Below are 16,030 nucleotides of genomic sequence, written 5' to 3'. Positions count from 1 at the left end.
CACTAGACCATAAGGAGACATGTCCATTTTTTCATTAAAAAATGTATACTACTTAGTCCAAGGTCTTACACATAGAAGAGCTCAGTATTCACCATGTTAACAAAAGTTAAAATGAGTTGTTTCTGATATATCCAACATGATTCCAGACAGACCAACCAGTTTTGCACAGGAGGGTATGTCCCATTTACAGTAAAATGCTATTATATTAAGATAAAATATATGCATCTTTTACTTTGAGTTGAGTCTCTATAACTAGTTCAACATGCTGGCTCCAGTTATAAGGCTCTGTGAAACCTTCTTCCAAAATAAAGCCAAATGAAAAGATATTCATTTGGCTTCCAATATTTGATACACTATAACCAAGGGCTATGAAAATCAGCACCCATATTTTAAATACTCCCTGGAAAACTGACAAGTGAAATACAATCTGTTTAGGCAATTCTCAACTTGTTTTTCTAGCAACTGCTATCAAATGTGCGTGATCTGCTGACCCTCAAGCCCCATATCTAGCTGGTATGTCTGCTGGATAACAGAATATCTTAGTCACTTCTCAGACTGATTCTAAAAATCACCTTTGGGGGGGAGTTCTCTGGTGGCCTAGTGGTTAGGAGTTGGAGCTTTCACTGCCAAGCCCAGGTTCAATCCCTGGTAGGGGAACTAAGACCCTGCAAGGTGCGCAGCATGGCCAAAACAAAAAACCAAAAAAAAAAAAACCCCAAAAAACCCTTTGGTTCTTTAAAGAACTTATTCTGGGCAATACATCAAGTAGGTCTCATTCTGAAGCTCCTACCCCAAGGGCACAGGCTAGGCTTGTGACTGGCAGTCTGGAGGGTGGGCAGGAGCCATGTCTGCACTCTATCACTACACTCTTAACCCCACCCACCACTCCCCATTCTGTTAGGACCAGGAGGAAGGTAAAGAGAAAGGTGATTCATTAAAAGTCAACCCATGGGGCTTCCCTGGTGGCGCAATGGTTGAGAGTCTGCCTGACGATGCGGGGGACACGGGAGGATCCTGCGTGCCGCGGAGTGGCTGGGCCCGTGAGCCATGGCCGCTGGACCTGTGCGTCCGGAGCCTGTGCTCCGCAGCGGGAGAGGCCACGGCAGTGAGAGGCCCGCGTACCGCAAAAAAAAAAAAAAAAAGTCAACCCATGGCAAGTTGGGTCATCCTCTCTATGGCTAACCATAACTCCCGTCCCCTTATACCAGGGTTTCTCAAACTTGGCACTGTTAAAATTTTGGGCCAGATAATTCACTACGGGGGCTGTCCTGTGTGTTGTAGGATGTTTAGCAGCATCCCTGGCCTCTACTCACTAGTGCCAGTAGTGACAACCGAAAATGTCTCTGGATATTGCCAAATGTCCAGTGGCTGGAGAGGCGAGAAAAGGATATCCAAACTGCCTTACCCCCGCCCTCTCCCCACTGTTAAGAACCACTGTATTACAAAAAAACATCAGGCCAATGGATGTAAGCTTGCTTTGCCTTTCCCCTGGCTGCTGTTGCTTCTTGGTCTAACGCTAGCTAGCACACAAGTCCTTCTTTGTGTATCAGGCATCCAAATGCCAGCTCTCTCACGGGGGAAAACATTTGTTGGGTTTTTTTTAAGCCCCACAAAAACCTTACAGTGTGCAGCAGTGGGAGATTTGAATCTGGTCCTATTTCCCATCCTCCAACCCCAACCCCCAACCTCAGCTCTGCCCAGCAGGGGACCGACCCTCTTGGGAGTGCTGACAAGATAGCTTAAGCCCTCATCACTTTCCAAAGCATCCACTCAACCCACCAGAAATTTACTTACTTTCCCCAACCAAAGAGTACCTCAAACCACCAACGGAGGGGGTGTGATGGGAAGACAAGTTAAATGATGCCTCTTCAAGAGAAGGGATCATTCAAAAATCTCTGCATTTGTTAAGGCTCCCCCTCCCAGGTTTCTCTCCTGGTCCTTGCATCCCTCCACAAAGTGATTTAGCATCCTGAGCGAGGAACTGAGGCCTGAATCGCTTGGCATTCTCCAGCTTCCGTAGGGCCATGGCTGCATGTGCTGCCACTGTGTTTCTGGTTTTTTTTAACTGGGTTTGGGGTTTGATTTTTATTTCTCTGGGGGCTTTATTTTTCTTGGCAAATACTAAAAATCTCGTCAATGTAATTTCTGTGGTTTCTATTCAGCTTGGGTTTCATGTTTTAAAATAAACAAATTAAAAAAAAAAACAAAAAAACCCAAATGTGGTAAAATGTTAACATTTGGGGACTGTGTGTACAAATCACATAGAAAGTCTTTGTACTGTTTTTTACAACTTTTCTTTAAGTCTGAAATCACTTTATGGTTGCACGACTTGGTAAATTTACTAAAAATCACTGAATTATATACTTAAAATGGGTGAATTTTATGATACTTAAATTATCGTAATAATTTTTTTCTTTAAAAAAAAAAGAACCTCTGTGACCCTCTGGTACTAGAGGTCAAAGATGACAGCTACAGTGTCAATACTGCTGAAAAGGGACTTCCCTGGTGTCACAGTGGTTGAGAATCTGCCTGTCAATGCAGGGGACATGGGTTCAATCCCTGGTCTGGGAAGGTCCCACATACTGTGGAGCAACTAATAAGCCCATGTGCCAGAACTGCTGAGCCTGCGCTCTAGAGCCCACATGCCACAACTACTGAAGCCCTCACTCTTAAGAGTCTGTGCTTTGTAACAAGGGAAGCCACCGCAATGAGAAGCCAGGGCACCGCAACAAAGAGTAGCCCCACTCGCGCAGCAACGAAGACCCAACGCAGCCTCCCCCCAAAAAAAGAATTAAAAAAAAAAAAAACTGCCGAAAAGAAGCCTATGAGAAAGATACAGGGAGGGAACCTCCCTCAGCAGTGGTTTGTTCTTCTCTACCCACATTCCAGTTTTGAGCTTTGGTTAACAATCCCAGGAAACCAGGAAAGATCCATGTTGGTACCTACAAAGCATTCGGTTACAGGAATGTTGTCTCTGTAAAAAAAAAAAAAAAAAAAAAAAAGCCCAAGGATTTCCCAGCGGCACTTTCATTTCAAATCTATCAATACTTCAAAATAGTCCTTTCCTTTCTTTCTTTTTTTCCTTCTTTTTTTGGGCTGTGCCGTGAGGCTTGTGGGATCTTAGTTCCCCAACCAGGGATCGAACCCAGGTCCTCAGCAGTGAAATCGCTGAGTCCTAACCACTAGACGGCCAGGGAATTCCCCTTTCATTTCTAACTGTGTGGATACTAAAACAGAAAGCCCACTCTGTACTGAGCAACTACTGTGCACTACTGAGCAACTACTGTGCAACTACTGTGTTGAGCAACTACTGTGCACAAGCTACGTGGCCACTTCAAATGTGGCTTGTTACCAATTCCATCCATCACCTTTCAGACATTTAGTTTAAATGTTCTTCTGTGGCATGTAGATACCATTAACAAAGAAATTCTTCAGACATTTTACGATCAAAGCTTTAAATCTCTAGCTGCCAGACAAACTGACATACCACCTTTTTTTCTGTAAGTGAATCTGTATTTTATTTTAGACCCGGATTCATTCCCGTCAGGCTGGGATCCTGAACTAAATTCCACGCTAAGTTTAAAGACTTTAAAACTTGAGATATAGTTCACATACCATAAAATTCACTCTTCTTTGGTACTTTGTACAATTCAGTGGGTTTTAGTATATTCACAAGGTTGGTCAACCATCACCACCAACTAATACTAGAACATTTTTACCACCTCAGAAAGAGCCCCTATTACCCATTAGCAGTCACTCACTATTCCTTCTTGCTTTCCCCCTCTCTATAAGAACCTGGTAACCAATTATCTACTTTCTGTGATAGACCTCTTTTTCTCTTTATATTTTCCTTTGGAAACGGTGTTCATACAGATTAAATACAAATTTCACTTGGTCATAGATTTTGGTAAAATATGTATCATTAGTATACAACATCAGCATTACTAAATCTCACCATGAGAGATTAAAGATAATCATTTTTTAATACATTTATTTATTTATTTTTGGCTGCATCGGGTGTTCATTGCCGCGCATGGGCTTTCTCTAGCTGTGGCGAGCAGGGGCTATTCTTCGTTGTGGTGCCGGCTTCTCATTGCGGTTGCTTCTCTTGCTGCGGAGCACAGACTCTAGGTGCACGGGCTTCAGTAGCTGTGGCACGTGGGCTTGGTAGTTGTGGCTCGCGGGCTCTAGAGTGCAGGCTCAGTAGCTGTGGCGCACGAGCTTAGTTGCTCCACGGCATGTGGGATCTTCCCGGATCAGGGCTTGAACCCGTTTTCCCCTGCATTGGTAGGCGGATTCTTAACTACTGCGCCACCAGGGAAGTCCCAAAGATAATTATTAATCTAGATAAGCTTATCCATGATTATCAAAGTCATACCATCAATACTCTTAACAAGAAATATGTACATATTATATATAATACACATTACATAGACACGTATTTATGTATCTAGCTCACATACAAATGAGCCAGAGGGCAGAATGACAACATCTGAACAATTAGCCCTGTGGAGAACCGAGACACAAAGACACATGATAACCTCCAAGTTCAACTTGAATGGAGAAGACACCCAATAAACATTCAATGCCACCTGTGGCCTAAGTGAATTCTGTGACAGAACTACCAGCAATGCTAGATTCAGAAACAAGGCTCTCCACCATATGAGTGCTGGAATGGCCATGATCGTCTGCCCTCACATGCCTGGATGCCTGTGCACTCATCCCTCAGACACTGTCAAGACAGGTGCTACCCAGCCTCTTTCACCTTCAGTCCAGACACCCCAAGTTTCATGGGAGAGACACTGTGCAGCACCACGGAACTGGCTGTCAAAGATCTAGCTGCCACCCAAAGCACTGCCTCCACTTTTCAGGCATCTCTGCGTCCCAAGAGGTAGATAAGCAGCCAAGAAAAAGGAAGGCAACCAAGTAGAGTCCAGTGTTATAGAATCACCCTGTACTACTGAGTATATACCATATGCTAGCTGCCATACCAAGCACTTCACATACATTACATACTTTAATCTCACAATTGCTCTGAGGTAGGTACTGTGATTATCCCTCCATTTTATAGATGAGGAAACTGAGCTTCAGAAGTTACAAGAGCTAGGAACTGATGAAGCTGGAATCTTAAACCTGTCTGTGCTCTTAACACTATACTGTCTGGAGGTATACAAAGTCATAAACCAAAGCTATAACCAAGACCACAAAGGGAACTGTGCCTTTGTATAACCCCTGTACTAGTTAGTTAGAATTATACAAATTCTGCTTGTTTTTTTTCAATAACTGTCTGTAATCAAGTTCCAAAATTAGCACTTTGCACAATCCCATTTTTATAAAAAGTCAAACATTAACTAAAAATACAAGCTGGGGGCCTCCCTGGTGGCGCACTCGTTAAGAATCCACCTGCCAATGCAGGGGACACGGGTTCGAGCCCTGGTCTGGGAAGATCGCACATGTCGCAGAGCAACTAAATCCGTGCACCACAACTACTGAGCCTGCGCTCTAGAGCTCGCAAGCCACAACTACTGAGCCCGAGTGCTGCAACTACTGAAGCATGCATGCCTAGAGCCCGTGCTCCGCAACAAGAGAAGCCACCGCAATGAGAAGCCCACGCACCGCAATGAAGAGTAGCCCCGGCTCGCTGCAACTAAAGAAAGCCCATGTGCAGCAACGAAGACCCAATGCAGCCAAAAATAAATAAATAAATTAAAAAAGAAATACAAGCTGAAAGAAATATGGCAACAACAAAGCACAAGGTTAAAATATACAGGCACATGCCCAATTTAGAACGAATTAGGAACTAAATTTCTTCCAACCACAGAAATGAACCATGTGTAACAAAAATAATCATAAACCTCATTATAGGAGACACATTGGAAATTTCCCTTAAAACTGCCAAATGATAAATACTTACTTTTCAAATTCAAGAAAACTAAACTGACTCCAGTTTAGAGTACCTTTTACAATTATTGGAAAAAATCTGAGATAGGCAACGCCAGTGGCTAGTTACCAGAGTTTAGGGTTTTAAGGTCACAGGCTAGATTCCCAGTGTGGTCTAACCATACTCCATGCCCCACATGTGGTATGTCTCTTGCACTTCCTCTTGAGAAAATTTAAGATTTGATCACTGAGGCAGGAGAAACACCTAGAAAGACCTGATAATCAGTCCCAATCAGCAGGCTAAATAAGAAGTACTGTTGATGTAAAAATAATCCCCTGGACACTGCCACCAAATCCTCTTTTTAACCATATACTCCATGAAGCCAAAACTGGAGCTGCTATAATTTAGGACTTTCTTGTCCAGTCAGATGAGAAGTTGTGTGCTAATAACAAACACTCAATGTTCACTGCGCGCCAGGCCCAGTTCGAATCACCTTACATGCATTAACTCATTTAATCCCTAGAAGTATGAGAAGACATTGAGACACAGAGATGTTATGTTATGCCACTTGCCCAAGTTACACAGTAGAAGGTGACAGAGCTGAGAAGCAACCCTGAGCAGTCTGCCTCCAGAGTCCATGTATTTACCTACTGAGCTAGTTGGATGGAGATCAGAGTCCATATATTTAACTACTATGATATATTGCCTGGTGCCCAGCCAAGACTCAATCACTGGACAGGTAACCAAACTGCATAATCAGAGCATCAATCCTTAAAATCATTTTAAAAAAATATTTTATTTATTTATTTATTTGGTTGGTTGTGCCGGGTCTTAGTTGCAGCAGGCGGGCTCCTTAGTTGTGGCATGCAAACTCTTAGTTGCAGCATGCATGTGGGATCTAGTTCCCTGACCCAGTATTGAACCTGGGCCCCCGGCATTGGGAGCTCAGTCTCAACCACTGCGACACAAGTGAAGCCCCCTTAAAATCATTTTTAATTCTCCAGAATTCCCCAACTCTCCGGTGAGTGAGAATCTTCAATTGTTGATTTACACACATTTTAGAATTCATTTTCCTTTCTGTTTCCCACCAATACCTCTACTGAGGGCACTCAAGAGAGGGTACTGAAATTGAGATTTCCAGAAAGAATGGCATGACTCAAGCCACAAGTTATACAGCTGAGCTCTGGCCAGGATGCCACATTCTCTTCAGTGAAGTAGTTTTAGGGTGAGGGTTTAGGCAATGCCACAGCCTTGAAGGTATTTATAAAGATTATTTTTTTTTGTTACCTGGAAAGCACACAATTCAAGTACTGAAATGTTTCATACAATATTGCTAACAACTTAAATAAGATTCCAACAAACTGAATCTCAGCTCATTTTTTCCATCATGGCCTCAACAAAGTCTTTCCCATCCCCCAAAACATAAGCGTTCCCTATTCATCTCATTTTAATCACAAGGACGGATCCCATTTAAGATTTGGCTTCCTTCACATACCTTCAGAAATACCCTGGCCGTCCTGGTATCTTCAAAAACTCAAACTCTCTTAAGTTTGTTGACACAAAAAAACACTATTTCATAAAACTTCATGTATTCTACAATCTTCATCCCACATACTAGAAAAAGCCAGTGTTTGAAGGAATTTTCATGTTAGGTGATAACAGCATCCTTTTCCCTTGCACTATATAAAGTCAGGCTGATTCTGTCATGTAGCCAAGTCATCTTTAGTTAAAGAAGGTCACTGATGCTAATAAGGTTGAGTAAAAACTGCAGAGAAATGAATTATTCTCCCAGAGCCCTTTTATAAGGGCACTTTAGTGACTATTTGGTCAAACAGAAATAGGCAACAAACATCATACCTGCAAATTTGAGAAAATAAAATGCTGCAGACCAAATGACAATGGTTTGAGAGAACTAGCACAACTGGGCAACCATTGAGAGATATTCTAACACAATGCTTCTTACTCCCCTCCCCAAGTCCCAGTGCAATGGCACACAAAGAGAAAGGAGATAATAGTCGCTCTCAATCCTCAGGGACTTGGACAATAAAGAAAGCCAAGGGTATATGACACTGCTAGAAATACCTTTCCCAGGAAGGGACAGAATAAAAGGTTCTGCATCTCAGTGTTTGCTGGCTTTATACTTCTCCTAGACAGAGATGGTGAAGGTATGAGCTGACAGACCTCTGTAGGAAATTACTTTCCCAGACAGACAGCTGCTGGCTAAGTGATGCCCTGATGAGTCCCCTTGGCCACCATGCTCAGTACTGCTGCAGAGCATCCTATTAGTTTGATGTCTCCATTAAGGCACTGGGAAAGGGCTAGAGGGGCCTTAGTTATCATCCTGAACAACCTCATTATGCACACATACCCCACAATATCTGACAAACCAAGCTGACAGAAGGCTCCTTTATCCCCTTTCCCAGACTTACAAGTATCAGTCAATGATAAATAAAAGACATTTCACATCAAGAGTCAGGATAGTGAAGAGTTATAAAAATCTCAACCCAAAGCATTTCATAGAACCCTCCTCAGAAGCATATACACAGACTACTCAAAGGTGCCCTGTAGATGGTGACTCAGAATTCATACTAATTTTGTCTATAAGTAAAACTTGGACGGAAGGAGAATGGATGAATAGACATCTTCCACAAACACTTGCACCTTACTCCAAGGAGTAAGGACTTCATCCCTCACATTCTTATATCTCTCATAAGATTTTAAACTGCTGTGTTATTGGGAGCTTGATCCACATCCATTTCCTTAAGGAAAATCCAGATATAAAATTTTTTTTCCCGGAATTATGATTGGAAATTACTTGACATGAAGAAGAAGAAGAGGAGGAGGAGGAGACGACTGTCTAATTTCAAATGCTTACTAGGTATCAGATGCTATGCTAAGTGTTCTGTATACATTATGCACCAAGAGTCACTACTCAAATTCTATGTTATTCCTCAAGAAGTTTCCCTAACCACCTCGTCTAAAACTGCCCTCATACGCATTCTCTCAATACCCTGCTTCATTATCTTTATAGCACTTAGCATTATCATATATTATTTTAAATTTGTCTACTTGCTTATGCTCTGACTTCTATCACTAAAACAGAAGTTATATAATCTGTCTCATTTACTGCAGCATCTCCAGCATCCAGAAAGGTGCCTAGTACACAGCAGGCACTCGTGAACGCATGATCTCGTTTAATCCACTCCAGGGTCCCATGAGGTACTGGTAACAGAGGGAACTGAGGCCAAGGGAGGTTAAGAAATTTGCCAGAGACAACCCAGCTAGGAAGTAACATCTGACTATAGAAGCTACACTCCTCTTTTCTATGCTATACTACGTAATTACAAAAATCCCCCTGAATATTCCATTCTCAAAATTTTTCTCATCAGAATGATTTGTACACATCTGAGCTGTGGTAAAGGTTATTAGAAGAATACTGACTGGGTCATGAAGTCTATGCAGTTCAGCGAGAGGATTCTATTGCATGGCAGTGTTAGCAGTGTGACCTCTGTCCCATGGCTAGAATAAAAATAAAAATCTAGGAAATCGGGTTGACTGAATAAGGATATGGTGATATCTTATTAAGAAATAACTCCAGGGCTTCCCTGGTGGCGCAGTGGTTGAGAGTCCGCCTGCCGATGCAGGGGACACGGGTTCGTGACCCGGTTCGGGAAGATCCCACATGCCGCGGAGCGGCTGGGCCCGTGAGCCATGGCCGCTGAGCCTGCGCATCCGGAGCCTGTGCTCCGCAACGGGAGAGGCCACAGCAGTGAGAGGCCTGCGTCCCGCAAAAAAACCAAAAAAAAAACAAAAAAGAAATAACTCCAGTGAATACTGAAAATGTTATCGGACAGAATTTGGAGTTTATCTGAGAGAACACTCTATGGAACCCATGAGCACCACATAATCTCTGTCACCTTTCTTAGTATGAGATTATAAGGTCCTAGAAGACAGAGGCTGTCTCTTATTTGCTCTCCTGCACAGAGTGACATACGCAAGAGCATGGTTACCCGTCAAGACATTCTATTTCACATCTAGAAAAATTCTGGCCTTGCTCCTGCTTTATTCTGGTGTCCTATTCACTGGGCAAAGGTCATTCATGAGGGATCTGGGAGAGTGTTCAAAGAATGGGTGGGAAGGGTGGGGGGAGATATGTCTATAGGCCACACCCCCTTGACACTGCTTGTGTAAATGAACATTTTTCTAGATGTACCTCTAACAGAAATCCAGCATTATGATAATCCTTATTTTTAAAGAAGGCTGCCCTAGTTCTATTTGACATTACTCTTTAGGAGGCTGGATACTTTAGATAGGATTTTTTGGGGGATAGAAGGAAGAGGCAGTTAAGACACAATATAGTTATTTTTAAGATTATATAGCTCTGATAAAAAGCAACATCCCTCTAGGAGAAACACACAGTTGGGAGAATGATACTAAAGAAATGGCATCTGCCATGGCTCCCCATTTATGTTTCTACCACTCACAATATTCTTTAGTACAGTGGCAAAGGATTTAAAGATTACTCACTGATAAAGACAAGATGCTTATGAATTAAATGAATGTTCTCAAATTAGGACAGATTGCTAGAATGGAATCAACCATAAGCATACAGACTAGGACTTTATTCCTCTCTCCAAATATTGGCAGATAGCATTTTCTGACACATAATTAGTATCATTTAGACTGACTCAATGATGGACACTGAACAAATCAGGCAACGAGAACTCTGTGAAGGGGATATAGTCCTACTGCAGTCGTTTTCTGAGGATCTAACAGTATTTATGCTACTAACAACAGGAATGGATACATCAAGTTTCCTCTAATTACTTCTTGATCCCAGAGGATTTAGAGCATGTCATCTCCATTGCCATAAAGGGGGAACATGGTCAAAGAAGGGAAAAAGTTAAGTGTGATGAGCCATGCTGAATGGAACAAAGCTGATGAAAGGGCATTCGGCTATGAAAGAGAAACAGTTCTCATGCAATACTACTCTTCTCTGGCAGAGCCTTCTTTTAAGATTCTGGGTGCATCGCAATCACAATGTTAAGCACAGGCAGTGGGTACATAAAAATCAAACTGTATCACTAAGCTTCTTTCTCCCACTTTACAGATGGAGGAACTAACACACCACAGAGAAAACAACTTTCCCCAAGGAAACACGATGACAAGGATTCTATCCATTTCATAATTCCTCCCAAAACTACCAGGCAGCGTTCAATTAAAGACCCAGATGACAGTTCTAGGTGGCAAGCTAAATACATCTAGGTGTTTCAAACATAAGGTAAGTACAGATTCAGATTCACCAGCTCTGACTATATGCAGCTAAGAACTTGAGTACGAAACCCCAATTTGCAAAGAACAATGATGAATGCAAAAGACCCCAACAATCAACAACTAACTCTCTTCTCCCCCTTGGCCCTCTTCCAAAAGTAGCACTTGCAGGCAGGACCTGAGTGCCACAGGAGTTGCCATCAGTGGTCTTCACCCTAGGTCTGGGTGTTAAGTACTGACCTAGAATTCCTGTGCCAGGAAGTTCCTTCAGATCACAGACAGGCAAGGATCATTCTTTGCATCTGGATCCCAAGCTCAGTCACATCCCAAAGGGAAGCACTCCAGACCTGTCATCTTTTTCCATCTACTGTCCTTGGAATATGGTGCAACTACAACTGAATGCTATTTTTAAAAATATACTCTGTGCCCATTAACTCTTCTAAAGAAACCTTCCCAGCTTCTTTTAAAGTTTCTCCTGGTTGGAATGTGGTATGCTCCAAATACAGATTTCTGGTACCTTTCCAAAGTTTAATCATTTGAAGCTCTCCCTCCCCATACATAAAAAATATATCCTTCCAGCATCATTTGACCGAAGTATAAAGCAACCTGGTTGGCCTCCATGCATCCGATGGCATCTTCCAAGAGTGAAAACTCCACGCAGACATAGCCATAGTCGTAACCTGGGGACAGCATTTAAATACAGACGGGAGTGGTGTTAGTGCCTTGAAAACACAAAAGACACACTTAAATCCCCTGTTTCTGAACCCCTTAAACACAAGCCCTCCCCATGCCCCCCCCCTCCCCTGTACTAGGCAAAGCTGCTACCCCAAACAGAAAAAAGTACTGAAGGAAAGTCTGGATGTTTCTGGACTTAGAAAGTCACTCCAAAATGGCCTTTTCTATTAACCAAGAAGATTCTTTGCCCTCTTTAGTACTGTTGATCTGGTGAGGGTGCCCCAGAATTGGGTAATCGCACAGAAAGTTCAAAGGGGGACCCGAAACATTTTAACCACAGGCTGAGTCTTCTGGAAAAACAAGGTCAACAAGAACAGGAAAGTATCTGGAAAAAAAAATGTATACCGAGAGAGGAAGGAGAAGCAATTATCTCAAAGCTATACTAATAGTCACCACTTATCAAGCAGAAACCACCTTCAAAGACAGAAGTGCTGACAGACTGAGGCAACTATATACCACAGGAAGCTTCTGGTTGGCAGGGGACAGACCATATCAGGTCTCCTCTTTTTTTCCTTGTTTCAACTCAAGTCATAAGCCAGCTAAAATCTTTATGAAAGGAAGAAGGTGTAAAAGCATAAGTAAGTACAAATGGCTGGGTCCAAAACTGTGCTTATGCACAAAGTTGGGGTAGGCTGGGGGAGAGACAGGAATTGTTAGCAATCAGTACATGTTCAAGAATTGTATGTACCATCAGAGCACAAAACACCCTTCACCATTTTCCTGAGCAAGTGTCATTTGTGACTCTCGTGACCCATGAGATGGGAAGTCATGGGATTTACAAGCTGACAAACTCTAACACTAACCCCATCCTATAATTTCCTTGATACTGCCACCATATGACTACAAAAATATACTTATTAAAGCAATGCTCCACAAGTGGCTTCCATGTTTCCTCCACTCTACTGCCTCACAGGATAAAGAAGTTCATCTTTAGGAGTGACACTGTGCAGATGGAACACCAAGAAAAAGATGTGATTTGCTCAAATAAGAAATAAAACTCAGGGGCTTCCCTGGTGGTGCAGTGGTTAAGAATCTGCCTGCCAATGCAGGGGACACGGGTTCGATCCCTGGCCCGGGAAGATCCCACATGCCGCGGAGCAGCTAAGCCCATGTGCCAGAACTACTGAGCCTGAGCTCTAGAGCCCGTGCTCTGCAACAAGAGAAGCCATGACAATGAGAAGCCTGCGCACCGCAATGAAGAGCAGCCCCCGCTCGCCACAACTAGAGAAAGCCCCGCGTGCAGCAATAAAGACCCAACACAGCCAAAAATTTTTTAAAAGACACAAATAAATTTATTTTTTTTAAAAAAAGAAATAAAACTCAGGGAAAGAGAAACCACACAAAACCTAGGTCAATTTTGAGCAGAAAGTATATATAATAATAGAAAACTGGTATCATTGAATCAAGGTAATAAAGGCCAAAAAAAGAAAAAAAAAAAAAAAAGGAAAAGGAAAACAACAACAAAAAAGCTAGGGCAAGAGAAAATATAACTTAAAAACAGACCAAACTTGGTGAAATGGGTTGGATCCCTTGTCACATGGAATGAATGGCCTGAAATGTTTTATTATGATATAGGTAAGGCTTTAGATCTGTTACATACTCCAAGTTCATTATGAAATGTTACAATGGTATAATTTGATTCTTCCTTTGAATTATAGGAAATGACCAGGAAGAAAAGAAAGCTACTAGAAATCTCAGCACCCCCTTAGGTGGACAGACTTTCTACCTGATTTCACAGCTTTGACCAACACAGATTAGAACTAACCCCTGGAATCTCTATTTAAACTTACCACAACAAAATCAGTCTTCTCTAATTAGTAACTATTTAGAGAAATGAAACTGCTTTAGAGAAACAGTATATGCATTTGTATATACCCTATTAACAGGAGAAATTGTTCTGTTACATATTTCCTTTCAAGTGGATTTCTTGATTCAACTCAGTGAACATCTCATACATAAAACATTTTGCATTTTGTAAAGGGCTCTGAGTGTTCTTGGGAAACACTGCAGAAGAGCAGAAGCAACTAAAGTGCCTTTTATCACCAAGTATCTACTGTAAACATTCAAATGTATGTCCACAATCAGAAAGGGGCAGCCACAGAACAAGCAGATATACTCTCAAGTGTGTTGATTACCTCTACAGAACATTGTCAAAGGAGCATCCAGGTGTGTGGAAAGCAAACCCTCTCCATAGCTGCCAAAATGAAAAACACAGAACACCAACACCAAATTGGCAAAGCCCTGAGTTTCCTTTCTGTTCTTAAAGTAACTATTGTGGCCCAGAGGAGCACACGGAATCTATGTGCAGAAAAAGAAAGGATTCATAGCAACATTCATACTTTGCTAAAGAACAAACAGACTTTGATACTAATGTCACTGCAAAGGAAAAGATACTAGAGGAGACATAATGAGCATCTAGAGGAGACATAATGAGCATCTAATAGCATCTCTATACATTCCTGAGATATTATATGTTGACAATGTACTTCAGATATAATATTTAAATTTATAAGCCCAACATTCAACTTCTTCTGCCTGAAACTTTATCAAACAAAAACAGAAATTTAAAGTTTAGGGAATTCCCTGGCGGTCCAGTGGTTATGACTTGGTGCTCTCACTGCTGGCGTCCACGTTTGATCCCTGGTCAGGGAACTAATGTGCTGCAAACCATGCAGTGTGGCCAGAAAAAGCAAAAAAGTTTAACTATAATACCTAAAACTTTAAAAATAAATAAATAAAAATTAAAAAGGACCAAATCTCGATCCAAAGCATTTTGTGTGTCCAAGACTCAGAGTTGTACTATAAGGATTTTCATAAATTGCCAAAACAGGTGATGATACCAAGTAATATTTACAAAGCACTTGTAGGTGCAAGACTGTATTCTAAATATTTTACATATAGTTAACCCTCACATGACTATCCTATAAGGTAAATATTATTAACCTCATTTTACCCATCATGGGGAAGCAGTCAAAGAAGGAACAAGCAATTTGTTCAAAATCACCTCAATGGTAAGGAGCAATACCTGGCTTCAAACCCAGTCAGTCCAGATTCAAATTGATGCTATTAACCACTACACTGTATAAATTAATCTGATTTCCAACCTCCACGGAGCCCAATCACAGAAAGGATCCCACATGCCTGAGCACAGATAAGACTATGTCTATAGTTAAGAAATATTGAAATTTGAGTACAACAGTTATTTTTATTCTAAAATATCTATGGCAGAACCATTGTGAGTGGGCCTGACTGTGCAAGTTAGAAAGCATTCACTTTCATGGACTGAATATACTGGCTATCAAAATTCTTCTGAAAAGACAAAAACCCAAAAGTCTTGTTGTAAATGATGGCTATAAAAATTACAATATGATAAGATACTTGATATAGTATACTGAATATAGTATATTTTTAAAACTTTAAAATTGAGAACAATTATATAAAATGTGTATAGGAAAAAGAACTAGAATTAAATACAATGAAGTTGCATCTAATTCAGAGGTCAGAGACAAAAGTCAGCATACGAGATGAAAACCATGCATTTTCAATATCATACTTGAACACCCCAAGGTGAAGAACAACATACCATCTCTCAATATAGGTTAAGTCCAACACTGCCAGTTTTTCCTCCAGCGTCGCAACAGATCACTTTTCTTTTGGCTGACACCAGATGAAGAGGTTGGCTTGCATTTAAGGGCCATAATGTATGAAAAATATATCACTTTAAATGACAGAATCACAGCCAGCATAGTGAACGCTCATACTCAGAGAAAACTGGAGAGACCACCTGAAGTCATAGCCGAGTCACACCCCCACCTCTCATGCTCACTCCATGAGAGGGAAAATGGGGTGTGGGGTAGGGGAGAGGAGTTGAGCAAGCACAGGTGAATATACAGAAATCTGAAAATGATGTAATGTGACACAACTGTAAACAAAAATGATTACAGTGGTTGTATTGAGATAATTGTGATTTTTTTCCTTTAGTTCTCAAATGTAATTTTATAATTCACAGAAAAAGTTCTAGTAGACACAGAAGATGTTCCACTCAGAGACCTAAATGTTCTGAAGACTACCAACCAACCTTGCATTCAGAATTGCTAGGAACCATCTGGAATCATCAAGATGGTAAACTCAGTGTTAACAGTC

General features: G+C 41.5%; 1 protein-coding gene across 5 annotated transcripts in view; it reads right to left on the bottom strand.

Annotated features, from left to right (window-relative positions):
• RBM6 (RNA binding motif protein 6) overlaps positions 1 to 16,030 on the bottom strand; it is a 106,884-nt gene that overhangs the window by 47,826 nt on the left and 43,028 nt on the right. For 3 of the 5 annotated variants that reach the window (XM_089919338.1, XM_022573077.3, XM_022573076.2), the window contains one exon: positions 11,759 to 11,832. The exons of 1 other annotated variant lie outside the window; for it this stretch is intronic. In XM_089919338.1, coding sequence (XP_089775464.1) covers positions 11,759 to 11,832 — 74 coding nt within the window. Of the gene's footprint in view, positions 1 to 11,758; positions 11,833 to 16,030 lie in introns of those variants that run through there. One more of the 5 variants, XM_089919340.1, reaches the window with a different exon arrangement.

Source organism: Delphinapterus leucas, chromosome 10 (assembly GCF_059928025.1).
Source record: "Delphinapterus leucas isolate spDelLeu-1000000601 "Yukka" chromosome 10, BTC_Dleu_Yukka2, whole genome shotgun sequence".
NCBI classification, from domain to species: domain Eukaryota; kingdom Metazoa; phylum Chordata; class Mammalia; order Artiodactyla; family Monodontidae; genus Delphinapterus; species Delphinapterus leucas.
Note: the sequence above shows the minus strand (reverse complement) of the source record. Positions and strands in the feature narration are given on the sequence as shown.